We start from the raw sequence: 13,007 nt of genomic DNA, 5'->3' as shown, positions 1-13,007 counted from the left end.
TTTATGCATGAGCCCCAGGAATAGGGAAGAGTTTGGCTCTGAGATGGGATGAATGTGACTGGTAGGAGGACCAGCTAGCGCACAGGCCTGGGGTGGGGAAAAGCATGGTGTGTTCCTAGAAGTGTGGAGGCGGCTAGAAGGTGGGCCCAAGAGAATCTGCATGATTGTTAAGATGAAATAGGACTCCCCTCCACCAAACTATCAAGGAGATACTCTAGGAGAGGAAGCTGATGGGGACATATGGGGCCTGGGATGGAGCAAGTGTCACCCCCTCTTCCTCTGGGCTTACCTTTCTCACTCATTTCTCTCCACCCTCCAATTTCCTTTGACTCTCATTGTCTTGCAGCCTCCACCCCAACTCCACTGGACCTCCATGTGTTCTCCCAGATCATCCCCATTCAGTGCCCACGTCAAGTGTGACTTCGTGAAGTTACTGTGTTGGCTTTAGAGTGTTATGTGAGTGCTAATATAATAATAATAGCAAACATGTAGCGCTCACTACATGCTGGTGACTACTGTAGTTACTTGTATGCATATTAACTCATTCAAGCTTCCCATCAATCCTGTGAGGTGGTTCAGTTATCCTGTCCATTTTACAGGTACAGAAACAAGCACAGAGAAGTTAAAACAGCATGATCAGGTCACACAGCAAGTGAATGGCTAAGGCAGGACAAAACACCAGACTCCCTGACCCCAAAACCCTGCTCGTAACCACCCCGCTCTGCTCTACCATGGAAATAGGAGTAAGAACTATCCAGAGGGAACCAGTCATTTCTATAGTAAGGATGTTGTCTGGGACGATGCTGGTGACATCACAAGGGTTCCTTTTGGGAGGACTGTGGGAGAGATCCTTGCCTGTTCTTGGTACCAAAAATAGTTAAGTTTTCTCCTGAGCATCTGCTGCGCTTTTGTTTCAAGAGCCTGAAAGCCGCACAAATGACCAGCTTTCCCTTTTTGAGTTGGCTGCTGAGGAGCTTAGAGTCCCATTTAGGGCCCAACCATATGCTGGTTGTTTAGGTTTTAAAAAGATAAGTTTTTCTTAGCCTCCCTTCTGGCTCTGTCCATGCCCCCACTTTTGTCTTCCGTTTGTCCCTTGCAAGGAAATGTTAAGGAACTGAAAAAAAACTTTACAAGAACAGTATGTGCTTTGTGTAGAAGATTTAGAAAGATAAATTTAAAGAAGTCAATAAAAATTGCCACCGACCCCCAATTTTAATGGCTGTGTAGTAGTCCCTCCTGTGGAGGCACCTCAAGTTTGGAAGTCAGCTCCCTGATTGCCAGGCAAGCGGAGGTAAAAAAAATTCCAGTTGTCCATTTAAACAACATTTTCATGAGCATCCTTGCAGCAATTTTGTGCTTGCCCATACAATTTCCCTGGGCTAAATTCATAGGCTCAGATTGGCTGTGTTCAAAGCAAATGCAGAAATCTTAAGGCTTTGGCTATGGGTTGGCAGGCTGCCCTCCAGAAACATCTAATTCCTGCTCTCCTATTTAATTGGAGCTATCGTGTGGTATTTTACATATCCTTGTAAACCACTTGGAGTCCTCTCTGGAGCTAGGCAGGTTACAAATAAATATATAAGCTCCAAACCACTTCTGCCTCCTGATTAAATTATCCAGCCTCAAAGGCAATCATATCTTTGTGTTATTAAGAGTCAGCCACTTGCTCTATTCCTGTTGGCTAATCCCTGTTAGCCAGTACTCAGTGGATGGCTGCCCATGGGATCAAATAGCAATCCCTCTCCTCCCAGGGCATCTGGGAATTGTTTTTGAATTAAGATCTTAGGTGGCCACCTGAGACAATGATCCTGGGCACCGCAGTGAGAAACACTTTCCCTGCATGTCTCATACTCAGTCCATCCTGGACCTGTTATGGAGAATGTTGTTTAATTGGGACAACAGCCTATGCAGAAGTATTTGAAAAATTCCAGCCAGAAAAGACAATTTGCGGAGCAGCTACTTGAGGGCAAAGCTTGGCCTCTTAGAACCCATTAGCAGGAATATTAAACTTGGAACCGGCAGCTCAGCCAAGAGATCAGCTGGCTTCTCCAATGCATTTGTGACATCCAAAGTGAGACAGGCTGCTGGAGCAGAGATTTCTATCCCTGGAGAGTTCCCGGACTCTCACACCTGCTGTTACAAGCGTTTCCTTTAGTCTAGGCTGTTCTCTATCCCTTGGGCTGTGTCCTCCAAGATTGTGACTTTGGTTCCGAGCTAAACCCAGCCTGGAAGAGCTGGCATTTAGACTCTCAAACAAGAAACTCTCCAGGACATTCTAACTGTTCCCAGGACACGAGCTTGACTGTATGTTTGAACTTGAACCTGACAGGCGAAACTCAGGATCTTGGCTCTGCTCAGACTTGGCAACCAACCCCAGGCATTTAATTACACTGCTGCAGAGAATGCTCTGGCGAGGTGTGTCCAACGCAGACAATTATTTTAGGAAAGCCGTGGAGACCTTCTCTGTGCGCCACTTAAATCTTGCTTCTCTTTTACAATTCAATATTTCATATGTTGAGAGAAAATGGCTTGTTTGCTTCAAAGGACAGTAGGAAATGTAGGAAGGAGATGTTAATTATGTTGAACTGGGCTGTTCTGTATCTGTATAAATTAGACTCTTCTGGGGGTTCTGTCCAAACTGCTTGGGGATCAGTGCCGGGGGTGCACAGAGTGGGATACTTAGGCTCATGTTCATGGAGGTTTTTTTTTTTTTTTTTTTTTTTTTAAGAACTGGCTCACTAGCTCCTAGGAGCATTGCTGGGCACTGCTGGGTGGGAGAGACCTTTGCCTGCCCAGTGCAAAGACAGTATGGGATCCTGAATGGTGACTCCACCTGAATCATCCCTGTGTGCAAAGAGGGCTGGGGTGGTGAGTGAGTTCAGTCCTCCATGGGGAGACGTGGACTTGTAAACAGGGGGTTTCCCAAGCTCCAGAAGGGTGTACATAAGGCGAAAGGAATGACTAATCACAATAGTTTCAGATGGCATTTATGAATGGTTTGTTTTCCTTATAAATTAGTGGAGGAGTCAAGCTCATCTGTACAATTATATCATTTGCTCACATTCTAATATGCTTTTTTTTTTTAAAAAAAAAAAGACTTGAGTGAGTGGGAGAAAAAAGGGTGGGCCAATAGTTGGAGTCTTTGGGATTGCTGGGAACCCAGAGCCTGGTTTATCTCTGCTATAGCTTGCGGGAAAAGCCTCTGCTGGGCTATCAGTAACAATTGTGCAACAGACCAGTTATTGTGGGCTTAATTCCCTGTAGGACACTTGGACTTTTATCAGAATCTCTGGGTAGGGTCAGAATCTTCCACTGTCTTCTACCCCTCTGGCTGTCACCCATTGTGGCTTGCCTGAACCTCCACTCTGGTCTCCTGCCCTCGTCCTCCCACCCGCACCTCACACAGTTTGTTTTCCCTATAGTAGCCAGAGGGTACCTGAGTCAAGTGACAAGCTGTTCTTTGTTCAGAGCCCTTCATGGCTCCCATCCCATTCAAAGCAAAAGCCTAAGTCCTCCCTGTGATCCACAGGTCCTGAATGTGCTGCCCCATTCCTCCCTGCCCTCATTGCTTGTTCACTTTGCTACGTCCAAGGCAGTTTCCTCCAGGTTTTCCAAGCACAGGCATGGTCCTGCCTCAGGGCCTTTGCATTTGCTATTTTCTCTGCCTAGAAGTTCCTTCCCCAGATATCTGCATGGCTTCTCCTTCACTTCCTTCAAGTCTTGACTCAAATTACACTGTCTCATGGAGGACTTCCCAGGTCACCTTAACTACTCAATCCCTAAGTACCCCCCGAATACAGTGTCCATCATAATTTCGTCACTGCATTGCTTCTCCTGATAGCACGCATTGCTTCTCCTGTTAGCACTCATCACTCTTTAAATACTTGATATTTACTTATTTGTGTATTTCTCTCTTTCTAATGTAATCCCTTGAGGAACGTTTGTGTGTGTTTTGTTTACTGCTGTGTCTTTAATATCCAGAATACAGTCTGACATACAGAAGGAGCTTAATGAAATTTCTAGAACAAAGACCATCATGCCCCGATAAAAAAATATTGGGACCTGTGACTATGTCCTGGGGAAGACCTAGGGGACCTGATTTGGGGGCCCAGCATGTTTCATTTATTGAATATTCAATGCTTTTTGCATGATTCTCAGATATGTCCAGATTGTTCAGAATTTGTGGTGCCAAAATTGTCCCATTCCCTGTGCTCCCCTTCTCCAGGCTTATTCATCCCTCAAGTTGGGGTGAAATGTCTCTTCTCTGAGACATGAAGCTTGGGGAAGATCTTTATTCCCTGCACTTTCTTTTTGGGAGTAGTTTGGGGAATTCACTGCAGCATATTGTTCTGGAGTTATCAGTGGAGTCATATGTTTGATATCTGCTCCACCAAGTCTATGGGCATTGACCAGATGTTTTCCTTACCCTTCTCCTTCGCATCCTTAGCTCAAAAACTATGCCTGGCATAAGACAGGCACTTGCTAGGTATTTTTTTATGAGTTTGGAAAGTTATGAGATTGGCTGTCTGGATTTCCCTGCTTTTCAATGTTTCTCAGATCCCTCCAGATCGTTCAGAATTTTTGTTGCCTAAAGTGTCCACCCTGCTGTTCCCTTCACATTAGCATTTTAAAGGTTCTGATAAGTCCTGCATTAAAGAAACTTGTTTCACCTGGCAATGTAGAAACTTATTTGACCATCCAGCACCCCTTCCCTGACATACCTGGTAAGATTGCCAGTGTTCCTGGAGCATGCCTTGGGAGATAGCCATAAAACGATACCTGATTATCTGAGCAGCATTAACTGACTAGAAATGTAATTTGGAAGGAGTCAAAGGCTGGGGTATAGGGCCCTGTCCATATGGGCCAAAGGTCAAGTGTCAGTTGTACATCAAAGAAAAAAGGTGAAGCATGCATCAAAGGTTGGGGTCAGGTTTGGGCCAAAGGTCAGAGGCCTCACAGAAGTGTCTGTGAGGATTCTGTCACCTTTAGCCATAACCTTGTCCAATCTTCTCAGGGGCAGGGACCGGGAGAGTGGGAATGGGGGGGTGAAAACAGGGTTGTTTAGTGACCCCCCCCCAGGTATATCTGGAGTCCATGTGTCACCCTGGGTTGGAGGAACAGAAAGGAAGGTCCACTTCTGACATAAACATAAAGTGGGTTTATGTTCTGATGATGGTTTTGGAGGTGAATGTGTGTAAGAAAATGAATTCCTGGGCCTCCCTGGTGGTGCAACGGGTAAAGACGCAAACTGTGAAGCTGTCTGCAGCCACTGCAGCACGAGTTCGATCCCCTGACCTGGCCAGGGAGCAACCCACATGGCACAGCAGACCTCTCCTGACTCGCCACTGCTCCCCTCAGCAGTGTATTTCAGTCAATCTGCCTGTTCTGTTCCCCACTCTTGTCTCTGGTGAATCCTCTCACCCCCCCGCACCTCTGGCCTGTACCCCAGGTCTTGTATGCATGGATAAAAAAATATTTTTTTAAAAAAAATTCCTCTCTTGTGGAAAGGTTGGAACTCCATAATTCCTTGCCGTGTTCCTTACCCCCTTATAGCTCAGTCTCGTCATCTGTAAATGGAGCTCCTTTAGTTGGCACTCAGAACATGGCCTAGCACATTCCAGGGGGCCCGGCCAAGGGCACCTGTTTCCCGGGGTCCCCTTTCTCTCCCAGCAGGGGTCGAATGGATTCCCAATTGGGTATCTGCTCTCTAACATCAACTTCCCCGCAGACTCTCTTCCAAAGCCCAGAGGAAGGCTGGCAGCTGTACACCTCCGCTCAAGCCCCTGACGGAAAATGCATCTGCACGGCTGTGATCCCTGCACAGAGCACTTGCTCCCGAGATGGCCGAAGCCGGGAGCTGCGGCAGCTGATGGAGAAGGTAAGGCTCCTCCACGTTCCCCAGGAATGTCTTCTGGTTCCAATCTGCCCTCTTTCCCCATCCAGGTCAGCCCTGGGCCAGATCTGCCGTGCGGTTCACTCAGAGCTGGCGGATAACCTGGCTCACCTACAAGTGTATATTTTGGAGATGCTGAATGCTGTGTGTAGACAGGAAGGAGGACCCAGTCTGCAGCCCGGCTGTGCACTAAAGAGCCCACTCAGCTCTTCAGTTTGCGAGTCTCATCCACTCAGAAGGCATTTTGTGTCCTCTGGGGAGGGTCTCACCCTTCATCCCAAGCTCAGATTCCTTCCCCTTCTCATCATGGTCATATAAAACATCTCTGTTTAATGTCTCCCTGGTGTTTCCGTGTCCTTTATAGACTCATTATGTCCCATGCCACTGCCCAGCGGAACTGCCGTTAGTCACCTCTAACAGCTCAGTGTTAAAAGGGACCACAGCCTCCCACCATCATCATCTAAAGGAGGAAATGGGCCTGGGAGGGAAGGGAAGAGACCCGTTTTGGCCCTGGGATCTCCCGTCCACTAGCTGCAGGAGCCTTTGTGCCCATACCACCAGAATTGCTTTCCCTGGCCATCTGGGGTGTCCATGTGGTGTCCAGTGGTTGCTGACTATGGCTATAAAAATGTTTTGTGACATCCAGGATGGTATCTGGCTGTTCAGCTTCTGCAAACTTCATGTCATGAAAATATATATATTTCAGCAGGCATACAGCTTTCTCTGTGGGTTTGCCACCTCAGTCATGTGGAGCTCCCTTTGGCCAGGTGGAGGTGGGAGCTTTGGGGCTGTCAGTGTAGGATAGGAGAGGCCAGGGCAAGGGAATTTCAGTTCACTCGTTTAGCCAAAAAAGCATTTATTGAGCATCTATTAGGGCTGGTTTTGGGCACAGGGGATTCAGCTGCCGACAAGCTAGATACGATGTTTGCCTCTGAGGTCCCACCTGAAGGAGGCAAATGATAGTCACAGCTGAGAAGAAAATCACCAGGTAAAGGGAGAGAGGGTAGGGGCTACTTGCAGGACGGTCAGAGGGTCACTCTGAGGAGGATTCGAGACCAGAAGGATGAGAAGGAGCTGGTGTGAGAGCAACCCAGTAGAGGGGTCAACAAGGGCAGAGGCCCCAGGGGGGACGGGGCCCAAGTCTAGGAGTGAAGGGAACTAGTGGTCTGAGTGGATGAATGCAGGACCAGCACCGGGTCTGTTGGGGGAGGAAGTGAGCCGGTCTTCCTTGTGAAAAGCTCCCTTTGGCTACTGTATGGAAAACTGGCTATTGACTGTATGGACAACAGGGAGACCAGGCAGAAGGGGAGAGATGGCCAGATGAGTTGGGAGTTAATGGATGGATGGGATAAGCTGCTGGTAAGATCAGGGAAAGAAGGTTGTTGGTTGGGTGCTTGACTTTTGGCTCTGCCAGCTTGCCCATGGTGTCTTTGGGACAGGGGTCTGGCTCTCCCTCACCCTCCCTGGTCCTAGGTCCAGAATGTCTCCCAGTCCATGGAGGTCCTTGAGTTGCGGACCTACCGTGACCTCCAGTATGTACGTAGCATGGAGACCCCCATGAGGAGCCTGGACACACGGCTCCGAGCCGCTGATGGATCTCTCTCAGCCAAGAGCTTTCAGGTAGGTCTTTCTGGGTTCAGGTCAGAGGCCAAGGGAAGTTTTGGGATCAGTGCCCATTAATTCCCAGTAAGGTGTTGTCTGGGAAGAATTGAGGATTGGTGGGGGTGTAGGACTCTGTATGGGCCAAAGGTCAAGGGTCAGTTATACATCAAAGAAAAAATGAAGCATGTGTCAAAGGTTGGGGTCAGGTTTGGGTCAAAGGTGAGAGGCCAGGATCAGCAAAGGTTCTGTCTTGGTGGGCAGGAGCTGAAGGACAGGATGACAGAGCTGCTGCCCCTGAGCTCAGTCCTGGAGCAGTACAAGGCAGACACACGGACCATCGTGCGCCTGAGGGAGGAGGTGAGGAATCTCTCTGGCAGCCTTGCAGCCATCCAGGAGGAGATGGGCGCATACGGGTACGAGGACCTGCAGCAGCGGGTGATGGCTCTGGAGGCCCGGCTCCACGCCTGTGCCCAGAAACTGGGTATGCCTTGACCCTTGACCCTGACCCTTGACCTCCATGCCCAATCCCATCTATGTGCCCATAAGTGGGACATGGTTTTGAAGTCTTTGACTTCTGATCTCCCTATGCAAAGTCCAAAATAAGCCTAGGAGTTAGCTGTAAACGGCCCTGTCATTTCACTTCCAGCCCCTCACCTCCAATCTGACTCCATTTTTAGGACCAGATTTCCAAAGCATCCTCATCCTTGGTCTCAGATTTTCCGAGTTTTCTGACTCCGCCTCATCCTTGCCCTGCCTCCCTTGGCTCTTCCCACCCCCCACCCTCATCTCCTCCCTGTTTCTGTCTCTCAGGCTGTGGGAAGCTGACTGGAGTCAGTAACCCCATCACCATTCGGGCCATGGGGTCCCGCTTTGGCTCCTGGATGACTGACACGATGGCCCCCAGCGCAGATAGCCGGGTAAGTGGTTGTGCCCACCCCTAGAGTCAGAGCCAGGGAGGACTTAGCCTGTGGCTGTCCACAGTTGCCTAGCAGTTCTATAACAGTGATACTCTTAGTGTCCTGTGATCTCTGGGGTCCATGTACCTCCCCTTAACTATCTAGTGACCAAGAAACTTCCAGCCATGTGAATCCCAAGTCTGTTTACCTTTAATGAGCACCGTTAACTAACTCCCAATGATCATTGATCTCTAAGTAACCACCCAGTGCCCAGTGCCTTTCCAAGGGCTAGAGGGCTCCCAACACTACTCAGTGGCCTCCACAGTCATGATGGCACATCACCTCTGACCCACAGCAACCATCCATTAGCTGCGCAGTGACAATCCTAGTGACTGATATTGGGCATTGGGGGGACACTGGGTGTCACAGATTAGTAGTAACTAGCTCCACCCTGCTTGATGGTTGGCTTGCTGATTGTTGGCCTCCCAGGGGTTATGGTGGTGCAACCAAGTGATTGGGTTTGGGATTTGGATTTTGCATACTGCTTTTACCAATTCTTAGCCAGGACACCTCAAGCAGGTTCCTTAGTGTCTGACACTTGATTTAAAAAATGGTCATGATGACTTTAGCATTAAGTTTTAAAGATGCTTAGCACAAAAACCAGAACTAGTAAGGACACTCACAAATGCTAATTCACATGACCATTATTAGTGAGTGATGATGCCACACCCGGTCACCTTGTAGTCAGAGGGGTTACCTATGCGCAATGAACTCAAGTGACCTCTTATCACTCAAAGCCTGTCCAATAGCCTCTAACTACCCCACATCCAATGACCAGTGGACTAGAGTCTAGTCAGAGTGTGACTAGAGACTGTAATCCCCCATATGTTTAGGAATCAAACACTGTTCGTTTTGTGCCTATTTCAAGACCAATCATCCTTGTCACTAGCCTTGTCATGATTGGTCATGAATGGTGACTAGAAGTCCCATTCTGAGTAATGAACACTTAGTGACTGTTGATCCCTGATGGTCATGGTTGATGCCTGAGTGGTTGCTGGAACCTCTGGGTCATTGGCTGTGGTCCCCCCCATGACCAGCAGCTCTCCCGTAGGTCTGGTACATGGATGGCTATTACAAGGGTCGCCGAGTCCTGGAGTTCCGCACTCTGGGAGACTTCATCAAAGGCCAGAACTTTATCCAGCACCTGCTGCCCCAGCCTTGGGCAGGCACAGGCCACGTGGTGTACAATGGCTCCCTGTTCTATAACAAGTACCAGAGCAATGTGGTGGTCAAATACCACTTCCGCTCACGCTCTGTGCTGGTGCAGAGGAGCCTCCCAGGGGCCGGCTACAACAACACCTTCCCCTATTCCTGGGGCGGCTTCTCCGACATGGACTTCATGGTGGACGAGAGCGGGCTCTGGGCTGTGTACACCACCAATCAGAATGCAGGCAACATCGTGGTCAGCCGGCTGGACCCGCACACGCTCGAGGTCATGCGGTCCTGGGACACTGGCTACCCCAAGCGCAGTGCCGGTGAGGCCTTCATGATCTGTGGTGTGCTTTACGTGACCAACTCCCACCTGGCTGGAGCCAAGGTCTACTTCGCCTACTTCACCAACACGTCCAGCTATGAGTACACGGACGTGCCCTTCCACAACCAGTACTCCCACATCTCCATGCTGGATTACAACCCCCGGGAGCGGGCCCTCTACACCTGGAACAATGGCCACCAGGTGCTCTACAATGTCACCCTCTTCCATGTCATCAGCACTGCTGGGGACCCCTAGAGGTGGCCCCAGATCATGCTGCCACACGATGGCCACTGGGGGCCCTTTCTGCTCTGCCTGTGTCCCTTCAAGTTTATCTTCCGTCTCTGTGGCGCTCTCTCTCCTCCTGTCCTTTTTTTCCCCCCTATCCCCACTTGAGAGCTTTCATTCTCTGCTTTTACATTTCTATTTGTGCATTTTCTCAATGTTCTCCTTTATTGATCTGATTTTGATACTCCACTTGTCTTTCTGCCTTTCTCTGAATGTCTTTTTATTGATTGGACTTTCCAGCTCTTTCACTGTCTCTCTGCCCTCTCTCTTTGCCCCCCACCCACTATTCTCTCCCCACTCTGCACCCATCCTGCTCCCCGTCTCCCTAAGGAGTTGAGTGCATGGATCTGTTTCTTTTTCTATTTACACTTTTTCTTTCTGGGTTGCTGGAATAAACGGGACCTTTGACATTTGATCCTCTGGTTGCTCTGTGTGTCCAGAGGGGCAGAGGTGAAGGGTAAGTTGAGCCTGGAGAGCCATTCTAATCGGGCCTCCTTGTCCCATGCCACAAGGTTTATAACTGGGCCATAGGGGGTCCTGGAAGGGTGAGTTTTCTGGGAATATAGATGGATAGACACAAACCTGTTGTTTCGATCAAAAACAGGTCACCTAAAAACAATCTGATCGAAATAGCTATGAATTCTATCACAGTGACAAAAACTGGCTTCCAGTGAATATCCTCCATGATTGGTTTTTCACTCATTGATCACTGGTGCATCACGGTGAATCCCTGGACCGTCTGGCAACTTTTTAAATGGGTTATTAACAACTGACTGTGAGAGTAAGACAGAGTAGAACATTTCCTTTTTCTTCTTTTGCTCTGTAGTTTTAAAATTTTAATGGAATCACACCTGTTCTCAGTTACCTAATACCTAAGTGCTAGAAATAGCCTGGAAGTGCACCAGGTGCCTGCAATTGACACCCCCCACATGCCTCCCCCACACCCTACCCCCATGCCTGGAGCCCATTTTCCCTGGAAGGGGTTAGGGCAGGGCCTCAACAAAGGGCCTGGGCTTCTGGAGGGGAAGGAAAGGCAAAGCCAGGAAGTTTTAGAGGCAGGAAGGGGTAAGAGAGGGAGCTGGGATGGTGGAAGCAGCAGAGATTAAATCCTCAGAAGCCTTGCCGGAGATTAAAGGGTGCCTGGGTTCACACGAAGGGAAGAATCCTTCTCCCTACTGGCCTGGGGGACTGACTGCAAGGAGAGTGAGGGGCTGGAAGTGGGGAACAAAGTCACTTTGTTCCCACTGAATCCAGAGCAGGAACATTGTGCAAAGAACCCCACGGGCCGAGCCAGACCCCATAGTGCTGAGGCTACAGCGGTGGCAATCCTACTCCCTGGGAGGACCCCCTCCCAATCCCCCTGATCCCCCGTCTCCAATGGCCTCCCTGATTAAATCATCTCCGCATAGTGCTGCCATCTCCAGGGGAATCAGGATACCAGGGCCATAATGCTACAAAACCAATGAATAATAAATGTGACTGCCTAATGCACTCATTTAAAACCAATTTTTAAAGAAATCATCAAGGAAAGTAATTAATTTCCATTTACATTAACAAGTTTGACACTGAAAAAGAATCGATGCCTGGATGAGCACACTGAGCCACTCTCCTCTTACCTGCTTTAAAAAAAAGGCTGAGACACTTTGGAGACATAAGCATGGCAGCAAAGTGCAGTCCTCTGTTTCTAACACCCCATTCTCCCAAAGTAAGGTTCAAGACTGAGAGCTGTGGAGTTCGGCAAAACCTGCAGACATGGAGGCTCACATGCTCCTCACACTGAGCACAGCAGCTGCTGTCCTCAGATGGCTGCCGATGCCTGGCATCATAACCACCCATCCCCCCTTCGTTTACACACACACACACACACACACACACACACGCACGCACGCACGCACGCATGCACGCACACAGCACTCCTTACACTTTTGTGTGGCTTTTGTTCCAGGTGACATGGGAGTTCTGCAGCCTATCCTGTGGCAGTACCTGCCTTACTTGAGTTGAGGTAACCATCTAGCCCTGCCCCCTAAACCAGCCCTCTGGAGAGGAGTTTGGACTAAGAGGTGCTAGACCAAAGGGATGGCTGACTGCACTGTCACCCTCCTGAAGGCCTAGGATTTACAGCCCAATTCCGGGTAGGAGAGGGTGGGTGGGACTGTGGAGCAGATGAGGGAAGCCACAGCCACTTAATAATGAATCACTTTGACGCTGAGTGGGCTCTGGGGGCATGTTTATCTAACAGTAACATTCTTTCTTATTTGGGTTTTGGCTGCTGCAGAGTTAAGACAAAGGAAGGGGCGGGGGGCACAGAGGCAGGCAGTCAGGCTGATAATGGGACACCTAGGACAGACACACACCTAGGGACACAGCCACACACACACTTGGGCAGACACACCGACACCCACCCACACGTGCCCAAAGTGACAGGCAGGACCACAAAGACCATTTCTCTGCTGTCCTCACACTGGAAAATGCACCCCTTCCTCCCCGCATCTCAGACACCAGAGCCTCTTCACCATGGAGCAGAATCCCAGACCTTCCAGCCCCCAGCCAACCAGGGGGTTGCAATCGCTCCTCTGATTCCACAGAACCGTTGGTGCAAATAGTGGGGCTGCTGCCTGCCTTATGGCCCCCATGGGCAATGGAAGATTTTGCCTGGAGGTGCAGCCAACCAGCCAGAGCCCGCCAGAGTTGAGAGGAAATTCATTAAACCTTCCTAATGATAAATGCTCTGGCAGGCACAGGCAGACAGCAGCACTGGCCAGAGAGGAGTCAGCCCAGGTGATCGTGAGACTCAGAC

At 49.5% G+C, this 13,007-nt stretch overlaps 1 protein-coding gene across 2 annotated transcripts in view; it reads left to right on the top strand.

Moving 5' to 3' along the window:
* The window catches only part of OLFM2 (olfactomedin 2), a gene marked incomplete at its 5' end in the record, with an annotated part of 59,578 nt that extends 49,252 nt beyond the window's left edge, over positions 1 to 10,326 (top strand). For both annotated transcript variants that reach the window (XM_084250579.1, XM_084250578.1), the window contains 5 exons: positions 5,729 to 5,878; positions 7,367 to 7,513; positions 7,757 to 7,976; positions 8,306 to 8,412; positions 9,503 to 10,326. In XM_084250579.1, coding sequence (XP_084106705.1) covers positions 5,729 to 5,878; positions 7,367 to 7,513; positions 7,757 to 7,976; positions 8,306 to 8,412; positions 9,503 to 10,180 — 1,302 coding nt within the window. In that variant the 3' untranslated portion in view covers positions 10,181 to 10,326. The remainder of the gene's footprint in view (positions 1 to 5,728; positions 5,879 to 7,366; positions 7,514 to 7,756; positions 7,977 to 8,305; positions 8,413 to 9,502) is intronic.
* Positions 10,327 to 13,007: the final 2,681 nt, after the last annotated feature.

The sequence above is a fragment of the Talpa europaea genome, assembly GCF_964194135.1.
Source record: "Talpa europaea genome assembly, chromosome: 12".
NCBI lineage: Eukaryota > Metazoa > Chordata > Mammalia > Eulipotyphla > Talpidae > Talpa > Talpa europaea.
This window is presented reverse-complemented; position numbering and strand designations above follow the sequence as displayed.